General features: G+C 36.2%; 2 protein-coding genes across 3 annotated transcripts; one reads left to right on the plus strand and one right to left on the minus strand.

The window, feature by feature from the left end:
* The first annotated feature begins 37 nt into the window (after positions 1–37).
* Positions 38–8,742, plus strand: SELENOP (selenoprotein P). Its single transcript, XM_031609588.2, has 5 exons — positions 38–125; positions 1,259–1,461; positions 3,166–3,378; positions 5,165–5,282; positions 6,983–8,742. The coding sequence occupies exons 2-5, from the start codon at positions 1,271–1,273 to the stop codon at positions 7,637–7,639; spliced, it is 1,179 nt and encodes a 392-aa protein (XP_031465448.1). The 5' UTR covers positions 38–125; positions 1,259–1,270; the 3' UTR covers positions 7,640–8,742.
* On the minus strand, positions 8,743–26,170 carry CCDC152 (coiled-coil domain containing 152). Of its 2 annotated transcripts, none has more exons than XM_090130530.1 (10): positions 26,081–26,170; positions 24,642–24,672; positions 24,043–24,124; positions 21,433–21,538; positions 14,200–14,268; positions 13,002–13,066; positions 11,438–11,540; positions 10,530–10,657; positions 9,514–9,600; positions 8,743–8,952 (listed from the first exon to the last, which is right to left on the minus strand). In XM_090130530.1, the coding sequence occupies exons 3-10, from the start codon at positions 24,103–24,105 to the stop codon at positions 8,830–8,832; spliced, it is 744 nt and encodes a 247-aa protein (XP_089986656.1). In that variant the 5' UTR covers positions 24,106–24,124; positions 24,642–24,672; positions 26,081–26,170; the 3' UTR covers positions 8,743–8,829. The 2 variants fall into 2 exon arrangements, with proteins under 2 accessions (XP_089986656.1, XP_089986657.1); XM_090130531.1 differs by having other exon boundaries at positions 26,023–26,151.
* Between the last annotated feature and the right edge of the window lie 328 nt (positions 26,171–26,498).

A 26,498-nucleotide genomic window follows, 5' to 3' on the forward strand; every position in this document is an offset into this window, starting at 1 on the left:
CTGCCCCGCGACGTAAACAAGGGCCCTATAAAGAGCGGCGCCGCGCTGCGGCCGCGTCCTTCTGGCAGCGGAGCGGGGGGAGAGGAGCGGCGCGGCGCGGCGCGGCGCGGCGCGGCCGCTGCCGGGTGAGGGGAGCGGCCGCTGGAGGGCAGCGGGGAGGTGGGGAGGCGCGGGGGGAACGGAGCTCCCGCCGGTGCGCGGCTGCTGCGCGGCGTGGTAGTGCGGCACGGGGTCCTGCCGGCTTCGTGCGGTGGTTACGGGGCCCGGAGCTGCCGGCCGCTTCCCAGGTGTGTGCGGGGCAGTTTCAGAGTACTGTGCCCCAGGTGACTGCGGTGGAACTGCAGGGAGGCAGCACGGGGACAGCTGGGGTTGTCAGCTGTGCCGGCTCTGCAGCGTTTGTCTCTTGCCTGGGAAGATCAGTGTTCTTCATTTATGTATTTATTTTAATACATTGTGATTTACATCGTTGTCATCGTGTGTCAGAACTTGCTGTTTCCATAACGTTCTGTATTTACCATCAGATGTGAGCGCTGGAACTGCACAGTTCCACAGCCTAGTGTGTTGGGAGCAGTGTTAACATTTTATTTCTCAATAATGAGTTGTCTGAATGTATTAAGCCAAAGTTTTTATGCTGTTGGAGCGAAAGGGTAATTACAGAATTTCTTGAATGCTTTGATTCCCATGAGCATTAAAGGAACCTGATGTGAGCAGTGGATTTTATAGGATATGGCAAAGCCTGGAACTTGAATTTTTATTTCCCGTTTTTGCAAACTTGTTACTACTGCCTGCCCTAGTATTTTTCTCAATGACATCTGAGTGCTACAAACTGACTTGTAAAAAAACTTTGTCTTTTCTCTCTCTCTCTCTTTTTTTTTTTTTCTTTTTAACATTATTTTCTGTAATGCTTGGTGCTTTAACACACTGCTGTTTCTGTGAAGTCAGTGGTTGGATTTGCACTTAGGTTCTTACCAATGTGAACCCATTCAGCACCACTGTTTTCACTACAGAAGAAATGGATCTGGTAGCAGCATTTTAAAAAATCCAGCTTTTTTGAACAATTAAAAAAATATATTACAGAGGATCTCTGCTACTGAATGAGATAAGTATGGTTAGGCAGCAAACATAATGGATCAAATATATTCTTGCTGTTTTTTTTAACTGAACAGAGCCAGTATCCTGCTGTGTTTTGCGTGGGAATTCCAGCATCTGGACTTTGTTCAGGCATTGATCTCATTTTGTTTATTTTCTTTCTTTTCAGATAGGCCCAGCCATGTGGGCAGGGCTGGGACTGGCCCTGGTTCTCTGCCTCCTCCCAGGAGGGTGGGCAGAGAGCCAGCGGTGCCAGGAGCCCCCGGAATGGCGCATTGGGGAGGAGAGCCCAATGCTGAACTCCAGGGGGTCGGTGGCAGTGGTCGCTCTCCTCCAAGCTAGCTGATACTTGTGCCTGCTGCAGGCTTCCAGGTGAGCACCAGTTTCCTTTTGCTAAAACATGCATGCCACTTCATAAAGTCAACTGAGGATAATATACGCGCTCAACTATGGGTGCACTGAACAAGGAATAGCTTCCTCAGATTACCACCGCCGTAAGTGACCTTGTCCTCCTGAGCTGGCCATTTCCCAGCAGTTCCAGTTCTTCTGCTCTCAGCTTTGCCCTGGCTGAAAGATCTTCTGTTCACATTGTATTTACAACATAAAGTACAATTAGCTTAATGTTAATGAAACCCAAAACGCACTAAAAACACACAGGAACAGTTCAAGACAGATGCTTTGGTTAGTGGCAAATAATTAATGTAGGGAAGCACTGAAGCCAAGAAACATAGTTCTCTAGCATGGCTTGGACACTTGAAAAAGGCAGATGATCATTCCTTTTTATGTAAAAATAATAATAATAATAATAAATAAATAAAAAGAACAAAGCAGAATGTGCACCTGTCACGTGCCTCTGTTCACGGGTTCTGGATACAAAAAATTCAGAAGATGCAGAAAAGACTAACCTTGCAAAAAATTGATAAAACATTTAATGGAATCATCACTGTTATATTTTCATACAAGACCTAGGACATCAGTGCTCCAGTTTCTAGAATGTACCTTGGCATAAATAAATAGATAGTATGATAGTAACAGCAGCAGGAAAATAATTTTGAGCTGGCCTAAACATGAATTGCCTGCAGCGCTTATCTTTGGTTCAGTGGTTGTGAAATCACTTTGGCATGAAATTTCATAGTGCTGGTTTCACAACTTGATTAGGATCACTGTAGTAACATGTTTGTTTCATTCTCCAGGCTGTAGAGCTTCATGTTACAATAGTCTTAGCAAGTTTTTCAGGAGCTGGATTTTGGAAATAGCAGTGGCAAAGTTCTGGATTTGTGGCTGACTTTAAAAGTAGTTGGATTTGATTCCATGCATTTTTAAATGGCTGTATTCTTTGAAGTTTTAGACTACATCCTGAAAGTGAAAAAATGAGAGTATTTTTATTTCTAGAGCAATCCTGAATGAATTATGCTGAGGCCAACTAGGTCATGAAGACATTCTGTAGCTGTTCTTTTGACCCAGCTGCCATCCCTTTTATGTAATGTCCTTTTTTGGCTATTGCAGAAAGTAGACAAGTCAAAATGACAGGGAGAGCTGTTGGCCTTGTGCTGTAGGTTTACTTTCTTTGTTATTCAACTTCCTGATCTATTCACTCTGCATTTTTTAACAAACTATGTGACCCCAAACTCAGCATTTAAGTGAAAACATTACGTAAGTTCTCATTAGATCATGAAGAGTGTGAAAGAACTGACAGGGAAATAACACTGACTTCCATCTGACAGGAGATGTCTGCTTTACTTAGTAATCTTTTCTAAGTACGAGGATAGGAACTGAGGCATGTGGACTTTTGTAGGGTCAGACTTGATGGCAAAACAGTCATACATTCCTTTATGTTGGAAAAGAACTTCAACATTTTCAGGTGTGACAGAGCTGATACTTATGGTAAAGAGCAAAAATGTTTTAATAGTACTAGACTGTTGTTTAGAGGAAAAAACAGTCATCATAAGGTAAGCAACATGGAGCACATTAACTTTTGATGAATGTGGCAAATAACTTATTTTCATATCACAAAGGAGAAAAACCTCCTATGATTGCCTGCTGATTTATGTCGTCTTTTTTCACCTTCCCCTCTAGATTGGAGGACCTGCGAGTGAAATTAGAGAATGAAGGACTGGTCAATATCTCATATGTGGTTGTCAACCATCAGAGTCCTCATTCCCAAAAGAAATTTCACCTACTACAAGAAAGTGTTTCAGACCATATTGCTGTCTACCAACAAGAAGATCACCAGGCTGATGTCTGGACTACCTTAAATGGAAACAAAGATGATTTTCTCATCTATGACAGGTTTGTGTTTAAAGGCAAAGACTGGAAATTATTTGCATGTGTTTAGGGTAATGATTTGTAGATCTCTGTATTAATTCATTAAAATAATCTCACAACAAAGTCATCAAGCTGTACGTGCACTTTTACTGGGAAATGGAAGCTACAAAAGAAAGTCTGCTTTTGCTTGAGTAAGTCTGGGATAAGTACATACGATCTTTATAGGTAATAATGATGGCTTTTGGGCTGTTGAGTTTGATATCATGGTTATGGTGTTTGTTTTTATTCTCTAACAACTTTGTTATGTCCATATATTTGAAAGAAGAATCAAGCCTGGAAAGCTACCTGAATTCTCATTAGAAAATTTTGACTGAAGATGCTGAAAGTGTCTTATAGCTGAATGAAAAACTTAGAACTGTGGAAAAAATTAGCTTTTTGATAACAGGATTCTGGAACGTGAATCTTTTGGTAGAAACAGTAATGACTGTTTAGTTGGAATCCTGAGTTTTTGTTTTTGAAGTGATGAAAATTATTTGAGAACTTGCAGTTCAAAAAATGCCCATCTTGATTACTATTATGTTACTGTAAAGAGAGTTCTGTCTTTGTACTGAACCATAATGAAACGTAATGAAGAATTAGAAAGTTATTTAGCTTTTTTTTTTCAATATGATGAAATTAGACAAATTAGACAAACTAGCTATATTAGGCAGCAGATATACCTAAATTGGAAAGTTGCTGCTGTATGACAGATAAAGAGATCAAGACTGTATGTAGTCCATGGAGTAGCTGCAAAGCTGCCACCTGGCCCACAGCATTTGAAGGGTTGAACAGTTCTGCAGTGTTGATCCATTGGGTATGTGTACAGCTACACTACTAATTGGTTTGGCAGCTGTTGTGCTGTAATCTGTTTTGATTCTAGGAATTTAAGTCCTACTCATTGCTGGTCCTAGATATTTATGACAAATGTTTAAAGGTAGGGCTGAAGGACCTCCTCTTGACATTGCAGATACCTGCTTATCAAAGTGCCCCTGCGTACAGCTTCCACATTTTTACCAGCTGCTTTTAGTGTACCATTTGTACAGTTAAGTACATACCAGAATATTGAAGTACAGACACGATGCAGATCTGTGTCATAAAACCCCCCTCCCAGTGCACACTAAATTACTCATAAATGGTTCATAATGTACATTCCAATCAAAAATCACATTAGGTTGTTCAGACATTCCTTCTCTCAGACTGGAGATTAGGGAAAGGCTCTTCAACAGAGGGGTGGTTGGGTACAGAACAGGCTCCCCAAGGCAGTGATCATTATCCTAAGCTGCCAGAATTTAATAATCATTTGGACAGTATTCTCAGACATAACGTTTGAAATTTGGGTGCTTTTGTGTGGAGCCAGCAATTGGCCTTAATGATCCTTGTTGGTCCCTCCTGTCTTGGGATATTCTGTGGTTCTGTGATTCTTTGGATACAAAGACCATGCAGTGATTTGTACACTTATGCAAACTGCCCTCTTCATTAGGAGGACAGGTACTGCTATTGTATACCTTTTGCAATCTAAGTGCAGATAAACAAGAAGTTTCTGCCAGCAGAGTGTTTACATCCTCTAGAAAGCAGACTTTACATGTACTAAAGCAGCTGAGCAGACAGATGTTTGTGAGATGGAGATTGCTTGTTATTGTGAGCTCTTTGGAGAAAAATGCTATCCATGGGACTGCACAGCATTGGTGGACTGGCATAAGTAAAATAAGGTATACTAAGATGAGATGTTAAATTTTGTGTATATGTAACCTTGAAGTTCTTTCTCTCCTAGATGTGGTCGTCTAGTATATCATCTGGGTCTTCCCTATTCCTTCCTGTCTTTCCAATATGTAGAAGAAGCCATTAAGATTGCATACTGTGAAAACAAGTGTGGAAATTGCTCTTACACGGTATTTTCTTGTTTCATTCTTTATATACTGGGAAAAAAAAACACTGATACTTAAGAATCTTCGTTGGCATGATTAATCAAAAAAGACAACTTTGGATGTGTGTGTTTCAGTGTGACAGAATACGGAAGCATTTTTTGAAAGTTTGTCTAATTTAGAATAGACTGACTGTTTAAATTCCTGCAAAACATTTTCTGAAATTTAAATGTAATTGTGGATGCTAATTTTGTTTGTGGAATTACATACAGTTAGTGAGAATTTAGCTACTTTGGTTTTTCTTTAGTTTATGGAGAGAGGTAGGCACTTTTTTTTTTTTTTTTTTTTTTTTTTTTTACTATGGAGATGAATCTGAGCTGTTTGAGTTACAGTTCCTTTTAGTTTATGTTTAGAAGCACTATACAAAAGTTACTTTAAAAATTGGTAATACAAGGGAGTGATTGTTACCGCAAAAAAAAAGAAGAGGAGCTGTATTTTACATGTAACCAGATATCAGAATACTTTCAGGATTACTATGCAATGTAGATAGGTAGTGATGAATTTCATCAAGAAGAATTCTTTCTTAGCTCCCATCAAATAGCTTTCCAGCTTCCCATAGGCCTCAGGCAGATTAGATGTGGGATCCTAGAATAGGAATACTTTTTATTAGCAATTACTTTGATTATAATTCCCAAAAGTTTACATTAGGAATCCTGTGTAGTTAGCAGTGCTGTTGTAAAACAAGATTCTTTTTTATACATTTCAGTCATTTTTCAGCAAAGTAGCACTTTCAGAAACAATCACTTTTTTCTTTTTTTCTTCCTGGGATAGCTGTAAGAAGGACAGTGCAAAGAGTTTAGATGCTAAACACCCCACATGCTGTTCTCAAGGTGCAGAGCACCTACGTACCTTGTTCACTCTTCAGCCTCCAGTGCTTATGCAAATAATCACAGCCAGAATCACATGGGCTGATGAGCTTTTTGGGCACTGAAATAGAACATGAAAAGTATGTGATAGAAAATACTGCTTGATTTGTATTTCACAGAATTACAGTCAGCCAGGTTAAAAAAAAAAAAAAAAGTCATTTTAAATGGCTTTTTGGTGACTGTGAGGACTAACCAGGATAATCTTTGCTATTTTCAATTTTTTAAAAAAAATTTGTATTCCTTTTTTTTTTTTTTTTTTTTTTAAATTAAACTTTGCCATTAAGAAACTGAGTATGCATTGCTGACTGCTTTATCTACCTTTACTGAAGAATCTTCTGAAATCCACTCATAAGCTTATCTGTGCCTCAAGATCACAACCAAGAAAAGTGGGGGTCCTGGGGGTTATGGAGGAGGGGTGGTGCCTCAAAGACAAACTTTGGAAGCAGAATGTTTCTTCCCATGTTTTCTTTTATAATTGCATGACCTTTCAGAGGGTGCTGTAGATTCCCTTCCTGGAGCCAACATTTTTGGCTTTCCACTCCCTGCCAACCTCCAGGACAGAGAAATTACAGAAAGAGATTTTTGGATGGTCTTTGTCTTGACTTTTTTGGAAACTAGAACGCTAAAAACGCTTTATTATTTTCAGGACAGAAATACAGACTGTAGCTCATACTCCGCAGCACTCCATTAGTTTATCAAAAATATTTGTAAACAAGAATTTTAGATATCGTACTGCAAAAATATTTAGTTAATTAATATCTTACGAGTAGTTTAATTTAATATGATGTTTCTGTTTTGCAGGAACCTGATGTTGATTATATATGTGAAAACATCACCAAAAAAGAAGATGAGAATCTAGCAGGGATAGAACCTGAACCTGAACCAAGTGGTCAGCATTCACATCATCACCACCAAGTGCACAGGCACAGACACCACCACCATCGTGAGGGTGGTCGTCATTCAAAAAATCAGAACCATCAGGCCCCTCCTGAATCTCAAAGACGTCACCCTCACAATGGTCGACATCACAGAGTTTTTAACCACAACAAACATGATCAAATAGGTAGCCATGAACAGGTAGAAACTCTTCCTCCAGGAGAAGGTGTGGAAATTCTTCCACGTGTTACAAAACTATGAAAAAAGGGGAAAACCATCTGTAAAAACCAGTTAACTTGAAACTGGCAGACAGCATCAGACTCAACAACCAGTAGCTGATGCTGTCATTGTCGACACCTTTTGTTTGAAGAGCTAGGAAATTCTGTCACTTGACAGTGTCGCGGAGCACTTCCAAATTCGTGCAGGTGACACGGCCAGCTGTTAGCAGAGGACATCACTGAATCCTGACAGTGACGTCTGCTCACTGCTGCCTGAGAGTCAGCAGCAGCAGGAGGAAGTGAAACTAGTGACACCTGACAGTGACAGGAAAAGGCAGGAAACTGAGCATGAAAAACAAACTAAACACCTAAAAAAAAAGGCAGGTGAGTCATCTGGCCTACATTTACTTAATTGCTAGATTGGAAAAGCTATCAGATTAGGTATTTCTATTGCTCCCAAATAAAAATTAGACTAAGATGACAGGAGTATAGAGCTAAAATTTTTCAAAGAGCAGTGCTCTTGGAATTAGGCAAGACCTGTCAAACTCCATCAATGAAAATTTCTTGCTATAAAGGGATTGGATTAACCCATAGTTTGTTTTTCAATTACACTGGAAAGGTGTCTGCTTGGTTGATTAATTTGTCTTTCTTGTTTCTCTTCTAATGTTCTGCTTGCATTTGTGAGGACAGGAGCATAAACTATGACCTAGGGGCTCCTGTTTGATATTTTGCAATCAAGAACAGGAGATAAGCAAAAGAGATACTTTAATTTTTATTTTTTTTTTAAATTAAGAGGGGATATATTCAAAAGTTTTTTTTCTAAAGTAGGTATACAAATTATGTACAAGCAAAACTCATTGTTAAACAGTGGACCAAAATAACATTTTATTTGAAGTGTAAGATACAACTGTAACTGCATTGTTTTAAAGTAACATCATATACTTAACTTTTGTGAGTTAAATATAGTACAAGTTTCACTGATGCACACTATTACAGTTTGTCAAATCCTACTTAATCAGTAAGTTCATGCCTGAAGTGAGAAGCAATATTTACAACTCTTTGTGCAGATTCAATGCCTCTATCAAGAAAGAGACAGGACAAGTTCAGTCTTGGTTTAATACTTTGCTTATGAGTGTATGGAATTTGTTATCTGTATTGAATAGTAAGGCAGTATACCACTGACATTTTAATAATTTCTTTGTATGTAGCTTAGCATTTTCTAATTTTGATTAACCATGTTGAAGTAAAAATTCTTTTGTTTGAAGGATGAGCAGAGTATTCAAGAAAGAAAAGCAGCTTTGAAAGCATACACCATAATTAATGATGAATGAATAGGGCAATTATTCCTATGAAAACGGAATCTTTTTGTGGTGAATGCTGATTAGCAAGAAAATAGTACTGAATATAAACAAAATGCATGCCTTTGGGATATCTGACAAGAGACTTCAATAAAAAATATTCAGCGTCTCTTTGTATTTTGTTTTTACTTTTAAGTGCACAGTTCGAAACACACTGTTTCTTGTATGTTCTACTGAAATGCTTCATGCTATTTACTCAAAACCGCCTCCGTTTCAAGTGCAAATCTTGGCCTTTATTAAGACGTTGCTCTAAGTCTCTTATGGTGTTTCGGAGGATCTCAATTTCCTTGTTTTTCTCCTCCTGCAGGTGCTGTAGTTTCTGTAAAAATGCAAGTAAAGGTTTTGTTCATAATTATCGGGAGGGATTATGCATCAATACAATATGCTATTGCTAACAAGCAGTATTTTAATAAGAATTTTTTTTCTTGGTATCTTTTATCACAATGTTAAAAGAAATAATATCCCCTCAATCCTTTTCCTGTGACATTATGAAGTCCTTAGTCCACAAAGCTACTAATACATGCAAAATTTGTCATTAGTGTTATTTCTATCTCAGATTTCAAAGTCAACAATTCTGTACTAAAACCCCTTCACCTGTGGTCTTGTCAAAGATGTTTCATGTCAAAGGTGTTAAACATTATCAGTACCAACTGCAAAAAGACATGGAATAGGTAATCTAGAGGTGGGAAGTGTTGAAGGGACACAATGACTAGATCCTGTAGGTTACAGAACTTCTTTTCCCAAATAAAGTTTTCTTGCAAATGAAACACAGTAACAGCCAAAAAAAAAAAAAAACCAAAAAAAAAAACAACCCTGCTGTTTAGCATGGGCTGTAATAATGCTTAAGTATTTGCAGATTATGAGTTATTGGAACACATACCCTTCGATAGATACTTTGTGGCAAAACAGAAGCATCTGAATATGATTTTGTTGTTTTGTTCTGAACTCTTGCCAATTTAGTGTTGAACTGAAAGAAACAGGGAAGAGAAAATATTGACAATCCAATAAGAGGGGAAAAAAAGTATGTTAAAAAATACAAGCAGAAGTTTCTTTTTTTCTTTTCTTCAATGAATGTTGTATCTGAAAGTTGTTGCAAGATTATCTAGTGTTTAGTCCTAGGACAATGAAGTTTATGAGAAATCAAGATAATTACAGATTATATTTCTAAATAATGCTTCAAAATATTACAAAAAGAAAATAGTACAAATATTCTGATCCCAAGACATTACACGTAAATATTTCTGAATTACTAGATAAAAAGAACACTATGAAAATGAAAAGTTGAAAGTACTTTGACAGCACAGTCTCATGTATGCAGGAAGAGAAACGGAAAGGATGCTAAAAGCGTCTTAAACTTTCCCTCACATACTACACATATCTCAGCCCAAACACCTTGTTTCTGTTAAGAAATAGCTTATTTCTTATTGAGTATGTGAAAGATTTGAACTATTTCCTTCACTTTTCTGTAGTGAGGACTGAGCTATGAAATGTGTGTTGAATTCCATGTCTGAAACCTCTCAGAAGTTTATAGAAAGGTAATACTAAAAAATAGACATCTTCAAGTACCCAGAAACAATTATAAAAGAATAAAAATAAATAGAAAACATTGTTTTAGTTTCTTTGTAGGTAAAAAATTACCAACGCTTTCAAAATAAATTAAAAGAAGAAGACTACAAAGCTTAGCCTCCATATACAGTAGGTAGAAGAGTAGATTTCTGAGCAGAAGCTACTTAGATCCCATAGTGAAAAAGAGATCAATGCCACTGACCCTTCTAAAGATCACTTTTTAATATGCTTAGGTTCCACCACATTGTTATGCATTAATTACAGCATTTTTCACTAGTCTTCTAAGTTTCCTTAATGCCTAATTGATCTTTAATTCAGCAGAACCCATACCTCTATCTGCAGTTTAATTATTTCATTCTGCTTCTCTTCATCTTGAGTTTTCAGCTGTCTAGCTAGCTCTAATATTTCCAGTTCCTTTTTCTGTATCTGTTCCTTATACTCCATCTCTTTTTCTTCAGCTAATAACACAGTAACACCGAATATATTGATTAAATTAATTACATAATATGGTTAAATGGAAAAACAAAATAAAAACAGAGCATTTCCCAAATAGCAGAGCTTTCTTCAGCAACAGGTTGGAACAATTTCTGTCAAACAACAACAAAAAAAATCTATCTGTCTATCTATCTATCTGGAACCATTGTGAGATTGAGTTTCATTAAAGCAGCATCACGTTTTACAGAGACTTCATTTTGCTTTTTTACAGCTATGTGAATAACTAAAAAAATCCTACTTAAACCTCTGTCAGTAATGAAAAGTAATCAATGCTACAAGCAGGTGTTTCCTTTTGCAGCATTATTTATTTGCAGAAAGTCCTGCTCTTCTCAGGTATAGCTGAAACACCATCCTAGGAGCCTACCTAATTCAATTTTCAGCAAGTTCAAAGCAACTCTCCAGTTAGTATTTAACCCAAAATTTAACTCCTTCAGATTTTTATGTATGAGTTCCCAGTGTTTGTTATACTTGATTTGGAACTTCTGCTCATCCAGTGTTGCTGTAATAATACCTCACTAGCATTGTCTATTCAGTTAAGATAAAATTCATTTTGACAATATCCACTTCTAGCTTTCATGTTTCATGTTCAGTACTACACCTGGACTCTAAGTAAAACTATTTTCCAGTCATGTTTCCATGAGAAAGTTGAACTATTTTTTGCATTTATGCTAATAAAGTACAGCTCTTACAGGTTATGACATGGTTTATCCAGCTGTATAGCATTCAGGCTTCAGAAAACTTACTTTTTTTTCTCATGTTGCAGTTCAACTGTGCTATTTCTAATTTGTGGTCTTCCTCTTTGTTTTGAATTTCAATTGTGAGTTTCTCAATCTGATCGTTATATTCCTGTGAACATATAAATTCTTCATAAAAATCTTCTGGTTTCTGTACTTAGAAAGCCTTCTGCAAAGCACATTGCTCATGCCAAAGTATACTGAATAATTCAATTATTTGTAGTTCTGTAATTCTGTACTTGTTTTAAGTTGCACCTGTTCAATACTAAAATGTCCAGCTACATCTCACTGAATCCAATGAAAATCTACAGATAAATGATGCAGCAGATTTCATCTGTCTTAAAATAAAATTATAAACTGCTTGTATTAGGAGAAGGGGCAAATGAAGAGGTAGTATTCTTTTCCTCAGTGCAGGATTTGGTATGATTCTGCAATAGGTTAAATAACTACAGTTTTACTTGTATAAATTTCTGGTTGTAGAATTGTGCAAGAAGTTGTATTTAAAGTATCTCAGATTGCTAATATTGCTTATACCAAGGATTTCACAACTTTACACTGGCAGCAGTGGAAACATCAGTGGTATTAATACTAGTGGCCCTGACACTCAAGTTAGTAGTTTGAGCATACTTATTTTAGATTTTAATTAAATTTCAATGAGAAATACTCCGGAACTATCAAGTAATTTGCTGTAACTGCCAGTGCAGAGGTGCTTACTCCAAAGATCTCATCAGAACCTTCTGTTGTAGATAGACATGAACTATAGCAATGCTCAGAGGCATTACAAAGGCAGTTACTATCTGGTGGTAAGAGCACGTACAGAATAATCAACTAAGTGCCTTCAGAACATCACTAGAAAGATTCAGTATATGTATACATGCTTACACACACGCGCGCACACACACATATATGAAACATATATACATCTTACTTATTCTTAAACTGTCAAGATATCAGTTCTATTATCATTAAAGTTGACTCTTTGGTACTATAAAAATAGGCAAAGAAAATTGACAGTTAAATTCCTAATCCTATGTAGGTAGCAGATATGCAGTCTAAGCACAGAGAGCTGACATAACTTGTGGCCAGTGCTGTTGATGTTACCTCCTTTCCAAGAATAAGATGATAGATAAAAAGTACAGGGACAGCAATGGAATTTATTTTGAGATACATGGACCTATCCTCTTTACAGCATTTACTCCCAAAGAAACTAAAGAGGTAATTCAGATGGTATTTGATTTCCTGGCAGTAGAGTTGGTATCTTGACTACAAAAAAATTAAGTGTAAGAAGTAGATTTTGAAACTAAATATTGTTAAAAAATGAGCATACCTCAGGTTGAGCCAGAGTTCTCAGCATGGTATAGTTTTGACCTTTTTGTTCTTGGCAAACTCTCTCATACTGTCATTAGAACAACTTTTCTCTTTTTACACAGGATGAACTTTAGGAAAAGTGAAATAGTAATGTGATAGGCAGCAAACTCAAGAATAAAAAGGTATAAGAACAGCAGCATGAGACATGAGATAGAGACATGACTGTTATTATTCCTCCTATTAAAGAATGATCATTCTGACAAACCTGTTCAGAAGACTTCAATTTGTTTTCCAAGACATGAATATTTGTCTTCAGTCTGTCATTTTCATCTAAACAATAAAAGAAAAGAACAATACACTAAAAGGTAAATGTTGACACAGGGAAGCATGAAAAAAAATTATTTACACTTTTTTTTAAATTGCCTGGACTCTAAAGAGACCTGACATTTTCTAGATGTGATAATCTTAACTTGCAGAGATACATAATGTCTATACAGTTTCTTTGAAGAAGAAAATTCATTGCATAGTTGTAATATATACTGAACTTCTTTAAGCAATCTTTAGCAATTGTTTACCACTGTGTTCAAGAATAGATACAAAGTTAACTTGCTCAGAAAATGAAAGATTATTATCATATCAATAATTACTTTCAAATTAGGAGATGTAACTTTTTAAGTACTTGTTTCTCAAAACCAGAGCTTACTCAATTTGTGTGAGCTCCTTTACAGCTTGCTTATGGTGGTAGCAAATATACAAATTGAAAAGCAGTATCTCAAAAAGAGAATTTGGGAAAAGCAGATAATGCTTTCTTGATTAGCAAAATTCATTCTGATTATTAAAAACAGCTGTCTACTTCCAATTTTTAGAGTTTTATTAACTCTTATGCTAAGGTACCTTGAATACAGAACGGGTATATATAATTAAATATAATAACTAGACAGCAGTATAAAAATACATTGTTATATGATATGTATAAAAATTAAGTACTTTTACTTTTAATTAAAATAAAAATGAGCAATTATCAAGAATTTGTGGATAACAGCCAAATTTCAGCCTCCTTGAGATGAGGATTAAGACTCTGATTTTATGAAGCACTTTATCAAAGACTGTGCATAAGTGCTTTAAGAGAATACAGTTCAGTGGTTGAGTAATACTTTTCCACTTTTTCTTAAGTTTCCTTTGCTATGCTGAAATAGATTTTAAATCTAACTATTAACTAAAAATCTTGCTAGGACAGGAATTCCTTTATGAGTGGATTCTAGCAGAATAATATTAATAGACATTTACGAAGAATATAGACCACCAAAATCTGCACAGGATTGATTTTAGATATACTTTGTTTTATTTCTGTCTGGATGCTAGTGAACTTCTCTCTAAAAAACACAGTGAACAGAAAGAAAAAATTAAAAACCCTGTTCATACAATATTACTGTACAGTACATATAAGAACGGTTTTCTTTTACCTTCTATGTTACACTGGTTTTCAAGAGTTTGTGTAAGACCCTTTATCACATTCCGTAGAGCAGTACATTCTAGAAGTGAAAAATCCACTGTTTGAAAATATTTTCTTCACCACTTTAATTTAATATGGCAATTAAAAATAATAATGAACATCAAATTTAAACATATTTTTATAACATAATAAAAATGTCTGAAAATAATATACATATCTTAGTAATAGAATTGCAAGCATAATTCTTCTTTATGATCTTTCAAAAATATTCAACTTGTTTTTTTGGGGTAGTGGGAAAAATATAATGCTTTGCTTACTGTAAAGGTGATTGATAGTCTTTAAGAACAGCAATCTCTTTCTCCCTGGGAGTTAACCTTATTTAATTCATCACACAACTTCAGAAAAGGACATCTTTTGCAAGAAAGAGTTACTGACCATATATATCTAAACCTCACTTGCACAGTATAAATCAGCCTAAAGATTCATAGCCTTCTAACGGTAGACTACAAGAATTCAGAAAAAGTAAAGAATCTACACACTGTTTTGTTCTTAGGTTGGGCTTTTTGGTAACAAGTACCTAAATTACCTCATATTTGAGATTTTAATTAGTTACTGATGTTATTATACCATGTCTCTGCTTTTCTAGGTGGATTTCAGCATAAATAATATCATGGAAGAGGAAAGCCTGCTGTAGGTAGCTAAGCAAACATTTGGTATAAATATAAGAATTACAGTTTATTTTGGAAAAATCAGTGAACGCTTCATAGGAGAGGAGTTCAAAAAGTGATTGCAAGCCTTAAGTCATTGGATTCAACTATCAGTTTCCAGAGAGGGGAGCAAGCACTGTGATAATCTCCATTAAATTCTGTAATCTATAGAGGAAAGAAGAGATGACTGAAGAATTTTGCTTTACAGTACTATCAGCAAATAAATATTTTAATAAAGGAAGCTTAAAAGCCAAAAGAATTACTTTTCTATATTAAATTAATATTTTCTGCTGCAAGGTTTTACCTTCAAACTTGCTGAGAATATCTGTCCTGAAGATCTGCCCTGTTCCAGGGCCTAAATGTTCTTTTACTAAATTTTTAATAAATATTATTAAATGTTTTCTTAGTATAGCTAGATAAACATTATTTGGATGGCTTGCAGAGTCTGGCTAAATACTAATTTCAAGGCTGCTAAATATGTAAGCTTTACACAGAGTAAGGATTATATATTGCCATAAAGTAGAGCAAGGCATGCAAACTAAAAGTAAACATACTTAAGAATAAGCTTATAGTAGTTGAATTGCATATCCAAGGGTAATAGAATGAACATGAAGAAAAAAATCCATTTCATGTGGCTGTGAAAAATGGTTCTTTCTTAAAAATGTCATTTTCATTTGTTTTCATATGTTTGCCACTACTAGTCCCTTTATTACATGAATGACCATTATTGCAAAAATACTTGTACTTCATTACAGGTACTTTTAAGCTGTTAATGGAAGAAATCTACTTTTTATCAAATATTTGTTTGCCCTCCACTCTGAAAATGTGGCAATTTCAAATTCAGTCAAATGGTTGACTTCAGAAAATCCCAGTTTGTATGTGCTCCCTGGAGACCTTTTACTACTTGCTGCTAAGATTTCAAGACTCAGATAAATAGCCCCAAAACTGAAAAAGTCTTCTACCACTGTATCAGGAGCTAACTGCTGCTTTGTAATAACAGCTGATGTCAATCTCTTCATCCAGTAGCTATGGTGGTAATTAGAGGTGATTTAGTATTATGAAGAAAAAGCCTGAGACTGGGAAAGTAGATGTGGAAGAAATTGAGATGTAGATGGAAGAGGCAAAACACAGCAGAACTAGGCACTACTTTTGAGGTAGGTGACAGAACTGTGAGTCATGCAGCAGTCAACAATGAAGAGAAATGCCAGATGCCAACTGAAAAGGGACAGAGGTGGTAAGATGGCAATCGCACTGTGCAACAAAGAAAGGTGGATAAACAGGAAACTCAAGGTAAGCTAAAGGCAGGACATAAGAAACCATGCTTTAAGAATACTGTGAGTTCAACCATTCAAGTCAAACTTTCTTAATTCTATCGTATTTGAATTATAATTCTTGTTATCATAACTGGTCTTGAATACATGTAGGCATACAGCTTCTCCCCAGAACAAGAAGGTGAAGAGAACAAGGAATGGTATCATGATTTGGAAATAAAACACCACTGTGATCTTGTTAGTTATAGAAAGTGAGAATTTTACTTTGAATGAGATAAGATGTTTCTAATCACTAGATTCTAATACTAAAGCTGTTTGTGGCACTGTTATCTAGTTAAGTCAATGGTGAGCAGCTTATTATGCCTGCAGGCCTCTTTCCAGGTCAGGAGACAGCTTTAGTATGCCACTGTTTTTTTTCTATGTCACAGGACATACTGCAAAACAGTGTGCACATCCATGAGAGCACAACTCTGCATGCATGTAGAAAGAAGATGTGCTCCTCATTTTACAGATACCCACTCTGAGATTCAAGGTTCCAGGTATTGAAAATGTGTATCTACATATAAATGAAAATTATTTGTATAACTGTAAATAAGTAAACAAAAAAATGAAATGGGTATGGTACCTCGACAGATTAGACTTCCAATGTTTTAAAGTAAGCATCTAAATTTGGACATTTTGGATACTGATACTTTATTGCAATCCACTGTGAAACGCTGAAATAATTTCTGTCCTGTCTGCATGCAAAAACTGCAAAATTTGTAACACGAAAGACTTCAGTGATTCATATCCTTTAACCATGCTTTTCTGTACTTTTAATTTTGTTTACAAGTGTGTCTCAAATGTTTTATAACTACCTTGATTAAACTTAAACCTAAATCTTCTTACTGGCTACACAGATAACAGCTTACTATTATACTATTACTGATTATTTTTAGCTTTTGTCTTGATTACAGACTAAACTCAAATTTAACAAGCAGTACAATTTTATGAATTTTTTTTTTCTAGTCATCAAATAAGGATGCCATCATATTCTTGGCAGTAATTAAATTTTCCGCATCAAAATACTGACAATTTTATGTAATTAAGGTTAGGTTTATCTAACAGCATTTTTGCCAAGAACGTTTTTAATAAGACCAACACAGAATAGTTCTGTGTGTGCGTACACATGCAGCTTGTTGCTATCCTACATACTTATATTCCATAATTTTATTTTTTGTATTTGAAGACTATATGGGCTAGCTATAATAGAACATTTTGTTCTCATTAAAATCTTTTTATATTGCTTTTGTTCCTTGTAATTCTAACAATTAAGCTACAAAACATTCAAAGACAGGGAATAGTGGGAGCATTAAAACTAAAATTGCTTCCTCTTAAACCTTTTCTTTCTGTTTTCATAGTATCAGTTCATTTCTGAAATGGCTTTTAATATCTGTAACAGGTAAAGTATGCTAAATAACACTGCTTTTTGTAAGATGAAAGTTTTGTTGAAAACTGTAGATCCTGTAACTGAGGTCTACATAAACAAATTCTGAAGTCATGATGGTGAAGTATGATTCCAGTATTTGGTTTTCTACTCAAACTTTTTGAACTTTAACCTATTCTTCCTTCACGCCTGCCTTTCACACAGCTATGTGCTAGCCACCGTCATTGCCTTGTTCCATTCTTCGAAAAAAGCAGTAGGGGGAGTGCGAAGGGCATAGGAACAGTGACTGTCAGCTCCCACACCATGTAGTACATCATATCATTATTATAGTGGAATAATCCTGTGCAAATTTTGAAGCTTTAGGTCACTATGTCTATTTATACTGACAGGTTCAGTTACAATTTTTCATTCCTTTGAAAAAGTAGGAAATAAATTATAGAAAATCATACACATCTTGTAAATACACCTATGTATTTGAGTAAACAGTTTGACAGCAGATAGTCTTACAATGAATCACAGGTATGTAGGTGCAAACTACTTTTTTTTTTTTTTTTTTTTTGTCCAATCCCAAGAATATTTCCTTATCTTTATTATCTTAATATATATATATATATATATATATATTAGCAATTTTCTCATGTTAAATTACAGTTTTGATTGGAAAAAAGTACTGAGCTCACAGTTTTCTTGCCTATGTTAAGGAAAAGAAAGCACAACTTTGCTAAATGGTGACAGTTTTGTGGATCATTGACATTAGTATGGTTCATTCTCTGTAAAGAATACACCCTACACACAGAAAGACTGAACAGCCAATCAATATTATCCTACATTTAGTATTCATAATTCATTGCAGATCCTTCCATCCACATTTATAACAGAAAATATTTGCTTTTTTTTTTTTTTTCTTTAACAACTTCAAAACACTAGCCAACAAATACACAATACTGGAGATACTATATGGAACAATACAAAGCTCATTTATTATCTTTCAGAACATGTATGCAGTTGCCATGCTGCCCATCTTTTTCTATTATGTTTGGTTAAATAGTTTCACACTCCTCTCCCCAGTGAATTTTATAAATTTTCTTTCTTCCTTTTCATATCCCTCAGAACTCCCACTCTTCGTTTACTGTGCACAGTTCCAAAAGACTTCTGGCAATCAAGGATGTCAAGAAGATCTCAGGTTCTCATACTTTTTGGAATTTTCTTGGGGTGTGAAATGCTATTCCCATTTTGGTTTCTCATAATAGCATAGGGTTTTTCAGCCAGAATAAAATTCCACTTCCTTCATCCCCAACAGCCAAAAGTCCTTCAGGGTAAGTGGAACAACAGTCTTTCCTTACACAGTGCTTTTGCTCTCTTTCCCATTGCTGAAAGAAGCGTGTTTATTTGGAATCATATGTGAACCATTCACCAGCATGTGGTCTCTTATGTTTTTCCTTAGCTGTTCTGTGAATCGCCTTGTGGTCTACTGCTAAGGCTCAGTTGTTTATCTATCCTATAAACTCACTTGCTCTTGTATTAAATTTGCAAAAAGGTGAACTTCAGAATCTTATTCAACTTGAGAACCTACATACATTAAGAATGCATGTTGACATTGTTCATCAAAAATTTGACACAGCCATTCATATCCAGAAATTTCAGTTGCTTTTGAATCAGTTCTTCTACTGATACTCTTGGGAAATGTGACTGAGCTGGACTTTGGGAAGTGGCTTGGGACATGAGCCTAGAAGAAATCTCTTTTCCAAGCCACAGTTGGCCCTATCATTATATAAAAGCCATTCTCACATGCAGAGTCTGTTAGGATAACTCTTGCCAGAACAAGAATAGAAGAATCAATGATACATTGTTCCCAAACATCTTCTCCAGTTCCATGCAGGACTCCTCTATATCCCCAAGAGAAGTAAGAAGTCTTTTTCACTGCCAAGGTGCTTTGACTATCAGGTGCTGATACAAATATCCAAACTACCTGACACAACACTTCCAGAGCTCTGGTGCCAGTCTGAATGTACTGTATGCTGTTACTTTAACTTGTGATTTTATTAAATTTACTAAGTCTGCTTTATCAATTTTAAAAATAAAAGGCAAAATGCTTTGAAAATATTTTATAATTACTGCAATTTATAACTACTTAATAACCTATAATGTCCTTTCAAAGTATTTTTAGCATTGTAATTACTGCTGACGCTCAGCAACATAGTAACTCATGTTTACCTGAAAATTTCTCTGACAACATCTACTGCAGATTATGGCAATGCATAGAACAAAATGGTTTGAGAAACTACAGTTTGATTACCTTTAATGAATGTCATTCAAAAATGTTACTTACATAAACACTTTGAATTTTGTGGTGTGCTAGAATTCTATTGGAGTACTCTGCTGGTACACATTTTAACCTAAGAGAATATAGCCACATTAATCAGCTTATTTTCTAAATAGATTCTATGCCCTTGGTATCTCTTATTCATCTCATTACCAAACAGATTTCAGAAACAGATCTTGGAAATCTTACTATGTTTCAAGTTACCTCTTTTTACTTTGTGTTTTACTGCTGCTAACATGTTGGCTGTCTCTATTAATCATAGACCACAATTATCAGCTTCCAAAAATTCTGCCTCCTATCTATGTCCTTACTAATTTCTAAATTACTGCATCTTGAATATTATTGAGGTGTTTTGTTTTGTTTTGTTTTGTTTTGTTTTTGCCCCTGCTGCTGAACTTTCATATTTCATGCTGATTACTCTGGCATTTTTACTTGGACTTCTGCCATCCACATTTTTTTTTCCATCATGCGTTTCAAAACAGCTCCAGAGATTGTTCTCTCCAGTTTTGTCAGCATAACTATCTCCTCAAGTCATTTCAATCTTATCTCATTGAAGTGAGGCAATTTACATAGCCCAAACCTCACTTCTGATTTCCATCTGTTTTCAGTCTGTTCTGCTTATGGTGTCCCAGCTGCTCTGACTTACTGCATTGTCTCTTTCGTATTCATTATCTTTTATCCCATGGGTTTTATGATAAGAATAATTTCTTCTTTTTGTCAACATTTCTCTTTTTGTCTTTAAAATATATTTCATCTAAAAAAGCTCCTCTTTGCTTTCATCAGTAATGAAGCATCTTGCTCTGTTTCTGAATCACTGTCCTTCATTGTCTTTTGGGCTCAATAGAGAAAGAAATGTTTGTAATGAGTTAAACCAGAGTTCTTCTCAGTTTCTAATGAGTTAAACCAGAGTTCTTCTCAGTTTGCTGTCCTGTACCATAATTCTCAGTACAAGATACTTCAGGAAAGAGTAAAGATACAGCCACAATGCAATTTCCCCTCTTTAAAAACCACAAATAGGGGATACCTGAAAGAGCAGTACTGTCTTTGTGTTTAAGACTTTGGAATTCCAGGAAGGTTGCTGTTATCTATAAGCTAGCCAATGTTATGCACATCTACCAGAACAGCGTGCAAGAAGACACCAAAAACTACAGACCTGTCAGTCTAACCTAAGTCCCTAAAAAAGTTATAGAAAAGATTATTGTGGGTGCCACTGAAAGAATGAAGAACAAAGCTATTTTCAGGCATAGTCAGTGTGTTCCAAAAGAGAAAACTCTGCCTTAAAGATTGATCTCTTTCTGTTACATCCACCTCCTTGGTGGAAAAGTTGGTGGAAGGGTAGATTCCATTACATGCCACAAAACAAGCATCACTACATTTAACACAGTATCTAACATCCTTACTACTTTATATGACTGAAAATAATGGAGGTATTTCTCAGAACTTCTTGAATACAGCAAAAAGCACTTTTTTGTGGGTTGTTTTTTTTTTCTTTTTTAGGAAAAAGCCAAGACCTTACCTTCTTTTAGTGATTCCTCCCTCGACTGGCTTAATGTTAACAACCTATTTGATTTTTCCAGCTGAAGAGTTAATAGTTTGTTTGCTTCACTAATTTCTGAAATTTTCTAGGAGAAGGGAAAAAAAAACCTAATTTTATACTAATAGCTTTTGATTTAGGATTTATATCTTGTGTTTTAAACTTATATAAAATTAACATTTATCAAGACCGCAGTCACAAGCTTATATTATTTGACTTCCTGGAAATTCTATCATAGAAAAGATGAATCATAGAATGTTCTGGGTTTAGAATGGACCTTTGAAGTTCACCCATTCCAACTCCTCTGCTATGAGCAGGGACATCTGCTGTTTCAAAACTCCTCCCAGGTGTTTTAAAACTCTGTCCAATCTTACTTGGGCCACTTCCAATAGCTGAGCATCCACAAATTCTTAGGTCAACTGGTTCCTGTGCCTTATGACTCCCGTTCTGAAAAATTTCTTCCTTGTATCAGATCTAATTCTAACCTCTTCCACTTTAAAACAGTTTAAAACTGTTCCCTTTTGTCTTGTCACTGCAGGACCTGGTAAAAGGCCTCTCTATCTTTCTTATAAGCCTGTTTTATATATTGGAAGATTATAATGAGGTCTTCCCAGAACCTTCTCTTCTTCAGGCTGAATAAATCCAGCTTTTCCAGCCCGTTTTCATAGGAGAGGTGCTCCAGACCTATGACTATCCTCATAGCCTCCTCTGGACAAGCTCCAATAGATCCGCATCTTTCTTGTGCTGGGATCCCCAAGTCTGCACACAATACTGCAGGTAGGGCCTCATGAGGGCAGAGAAAAGGGGTATAATCACCTCCCCGGCTGGCCTCTCCTGATGAAGCCCAGGATACAGTTGGCTTTCTGGATTGCAAGTGCATACTGCTGGCTTACAATTAGTTTTTCATACACAATTCTTCTCAGAAATTGACTTTTCCCAGTCAATTTCTCACCTAGTTTGGTCAAAATCTGGGGATTGCTCCAGTCTAGGTATAGAACCTTGCACTTGACCCTGTTGACCTTCATGCAATTCATGTGTCAGACTTGAAAGCCTATGCAATTGATAGATTACCCTGCAGAACTAAGAACTAGCTATAATCTCCATCCTTCTGAATTCTACAGTGTATGGTACAGATGGATCCTCACAAAGTTCTTTTTACTGCTGTGAATGCCATCACTGGGAATCAACACGAATAATCTGTATGAATAGAAATTGATATGATATATATATATATATATTATATATATATATATATATATATATATATTCATGAGAAACACTATGTTTATTTTAGGCACTGCTTCTCTATTATTTCTAGTGTGGATTTACTGAATGGGATCAACTACCAAAGTGGTGGCCTCTCAGTCTAACAAGGATTCCAGTACCAACTTTCCTCAGTGGATCAGTCTTTAAGAAATTACACATAGAGAGTTCAGTGCATATATATGAAAAAAGAAAGAAAGAAAGAAAGAAAGAAAGAAAGAAAGAACAAACAGAAAGAACAAACAGACCTTCATCTTTCATTCTATATTAATAACAAGTTCTAGAACAGGGAACAATTTCTGAAGCAAAATTCCAGCAGATCTTTGTAATACTCGTATTAACAGTGGAAGTATCTGTTAGAAAGAGATATTCCAATCTTTTCTTGAGAAGCCAAAATTGTCCTCAGCACCATTAAAATTCTAGCACAGAAACAAATGCTTCTCAGACTTCACAGATCTTGCATAGAAATTGTGGCAGGTTGGAAGGCTGAGCAATCACTAGTCATATGAAGTTCAACATGAACAAGTGCCAGGTTCTGCAGCTGGACAGAGCACCCCTGGCTGTACATACAGACCTGGGGGGTGAGAGGCAGCAGAGCACTTTTGCAAAGAAGGTTCTGGAGGTTCTGGCCAACGGTGAATAGACTCTGAGTCAGCAGTGTGCCCTGGCTGCCCAAAGAAACCAGAGCACCCTGGGGTGCCTCAGGCCCTGCACTGCCAGGTGGGTGAGGGAAGGACTGTCCTGCTCTGCCCTGAGCTGTGTAGCCTCACCTTGAATACTGTGTACAGTTTGGGCACCACAGTATGAGAAGGAAATAGAAATATTAGCATTCAAATGAGATCTATGCAGGTAGAGGAGGTTCTAGAGGGTACAGTGTGTGAGGCCGTACTGCAGCTCCTCGCTGGGAGTGGAAGGCAATGCTGAGCTCTGCTATGTGTGACAGTCACAGGGCCCGAGGGAACAGCATGGAGCTGTGCCAGGGGAGGGCTGAGGCCCTAGGAAAAGGTCTGCACCAGAGGGCAGAACATAGGTTTTGAACATTTGGGAGTTTCTGTATGAAGCCATGTACATCTGTGTGTTATGAAGAAGCTGGACTTGGTGATATTGGTGGGACCCTTCCAACACAGGAAACTGCATGATTCTGTTATTCTCTTAAATCACTATATCACTTTGAGATAAAACCAATACAAAAAGCTTTGAAACAACATTGTTATTATAAGGTATATTAATCAGAATTAGCTGACACTATTTGAAAAGCTTACCACAGTATCAAAAAAATATTTATAGGTAGCAATTTCAACTCTCTTTTAAGACTTTCTTTTCACTTACCTTTTCTATCTCTGAGAAGTTATCTAAAAGTTTTTCAAGATTCACCACATTGATTTTCTTCATGGCTGTGATTCATTTATTTCTGGAACATTTCATCCAGTGACAATTGCATATATAAAAAATAGATCTATTAATTTTCAGAAGATTTCCTATGCACAAATGTAAGCAAAGCACTTCACACTTTTGAAAAAATTGAAAAAAATCTCCTCACTTTTAAAAACAAGAAATTGAATGGATTTGAAATACTTGTTCTCCACAATCGTTGCATCTTTTAGAGGCAACGGGTAAGTCTCTATTAGGTTTGATTAACTTAAGACATATTACATAAACAAAGGAGCTTTTACAAGGTACATATTAATGCAGAATATACATCTTTTAACTGTCTATGTGCTCTAATACTTTATTCAGACTTAAAGCTATATACATATCTTTTTATAAGCAATCCTAATAATTTCTTATAAACACTAGTATCAGTGATGAGACTCTGCTGAACATAAACCTCACCATGTTAGTAAAGATCAATATTTTGAAGCACACCCATATAATTTCCGATTAGTAACACAATTCCTGTTTTTCCTGTTTTAGGGAGTTCTACTTACAGAATCTTAAAGATGCAATTGCAAGATGGATCTGAAAGAAAAGATATGAATGTTTCTAAAAATATTTCAAGTGTCTTAGAGCATCAGGCTTCATCAAACAATAATTCTAATGCAGATAAATCATATATTCTGGACCAAACTATCAGTTCTGCATAGGAATGTATAAACTGTCTTTGTTACATACAGTAAATAAAGATGAAATGAGGGAGCTGATCCAGAAGATAGAATGCGTATGCTACCCAGAAACTGAAGACGTTTCCACATGTAAGTACTTATAATGAAGTTATGCTGAGATATACATGTAAACAATCAACTGAGCAAAAACCAAACAGAATATTTCCAGGTCTTTATGTATGTGCAACATCTTTAGAAAAGCAGAAAGACAGTAGAAATCATTCTGTGTGTTTAATAGAGCTTTCTCATGTCCACTATTTCCTCTAATTAGCATTAGAGGGACTAATGTGAATTCATTAGTAACACTAAAAACTATTTAAAAAAAAAACAGTCATTTTTAAGAATCAATACTTCTAAGATAACTTCGTAATTTTCTTCAAAGCTGGTAATCTTAATAGCCTGTAATTGTTATTACAATGTAATGAATTATTCAAATTGAGTTTCAAACAGTTTTTTAGGACAATCAATTTTGTAAAACAATTACATGTTTTATTTGACAATCTAAATGTACAATGCGAATGCTAAGCTGTGATCTTTCCAGTCTTTCTCATGGGCACTATTTTATCCATTTCTCTATCACTGTTCCATGCCGTGCTTATGAACTTGTTTCAACATCTATCTGAATATTGACTGAGGATGGAAGCTCAGGGAGCTGCCATGCTGCATGCTGTTTTATTTGTGTTTTCATATTCCATGGCATCATTTGTTTATGTAGAAGACAGGATGTGCTAAGCATTTGGCAGCATTAGGCAACGATGCCACTGGGAATATAACTCCTGCTGAACAGAAAGAATAAATTAAAAGTAATATGCTGTATTTTTAATGGTGTATTTTTCCAGCAGGAAAACTCATCACTTTTTGTGTAATTATTTTTATATGTTATGTTCTCCAAAAGCATTTTTCTTAAGCCTCCCACTCCTATTTTGAACTGCATTTATTTCATTTGGAGGTAGGCTAAAGATTTAACATGTGTTTTCAACTGCCACAAAACTGACGCCATTATTTACTCTCCACCTCCCCATCTCTTACAATCATTTTCTAAGTACTGCTTATGATGATCTTACTTTGGAATTTAAGGTTTCTTTTTTGTTTCATATAACACTGAAAACTATATATAACCAAAAATGTCCAAGAGGCTCTCCTGATTTTTTAACAGCACATCTGAACTGCATACAGTGATTACTCTGTAACAGGCATTTCAAATCACCTCACTGTTTTTCCGAGCTCCACCCATTTTGAGGAAAAGCGCTAGCACTGGTGCTGACCTTACTTCATTGCTCACTCTTGGAAGACCCTCTGACATTTCAAACACTCGATTTTGCAGAGGTCTCACCACAACGCGAGAAGACGGCAGTACCAACTGCTGCAATCCCAGCCAATGGTGTCCACCAGCTTGCAGAGGCCGTTTGCCTTTCTGTCCTGCAGTTTGCTAACAGCCAGTGCCTGCGTCGAAGTGAGATCCTCTCACAGGCTCCGGAGCGCAGCAAGCTCAAGGCAAGGCCTTTTGCTTGTCAGAAGCACAGAGAGAAGGCAGTGCAGCAGGTACCTGTGAGGGGCCCTGCCTCGCCCCACCCCGTGCACCCCTAGCCCTCAGAGGGCTGAGGAGGAGCAGCACACGCCCTCAAAGGCGGGAAAACCTCTCTGGTGGTGGAGCATTCTGCTGCTGGTCTCGGGGATCCCTTC

This window comes from Phasianus colchicus, chromosome Z (genome assembly GCF_987193195.1).
Source record: "Phasianus colchicus chromosome Z, bPhaCol1.hap1.1, whole genome shotgun sequence".
NCBI lineage: Eukaryota > Metazoa > Chordata > Aves > Galliformes > Phasianidae > Phasianus > Phasianus colchicus.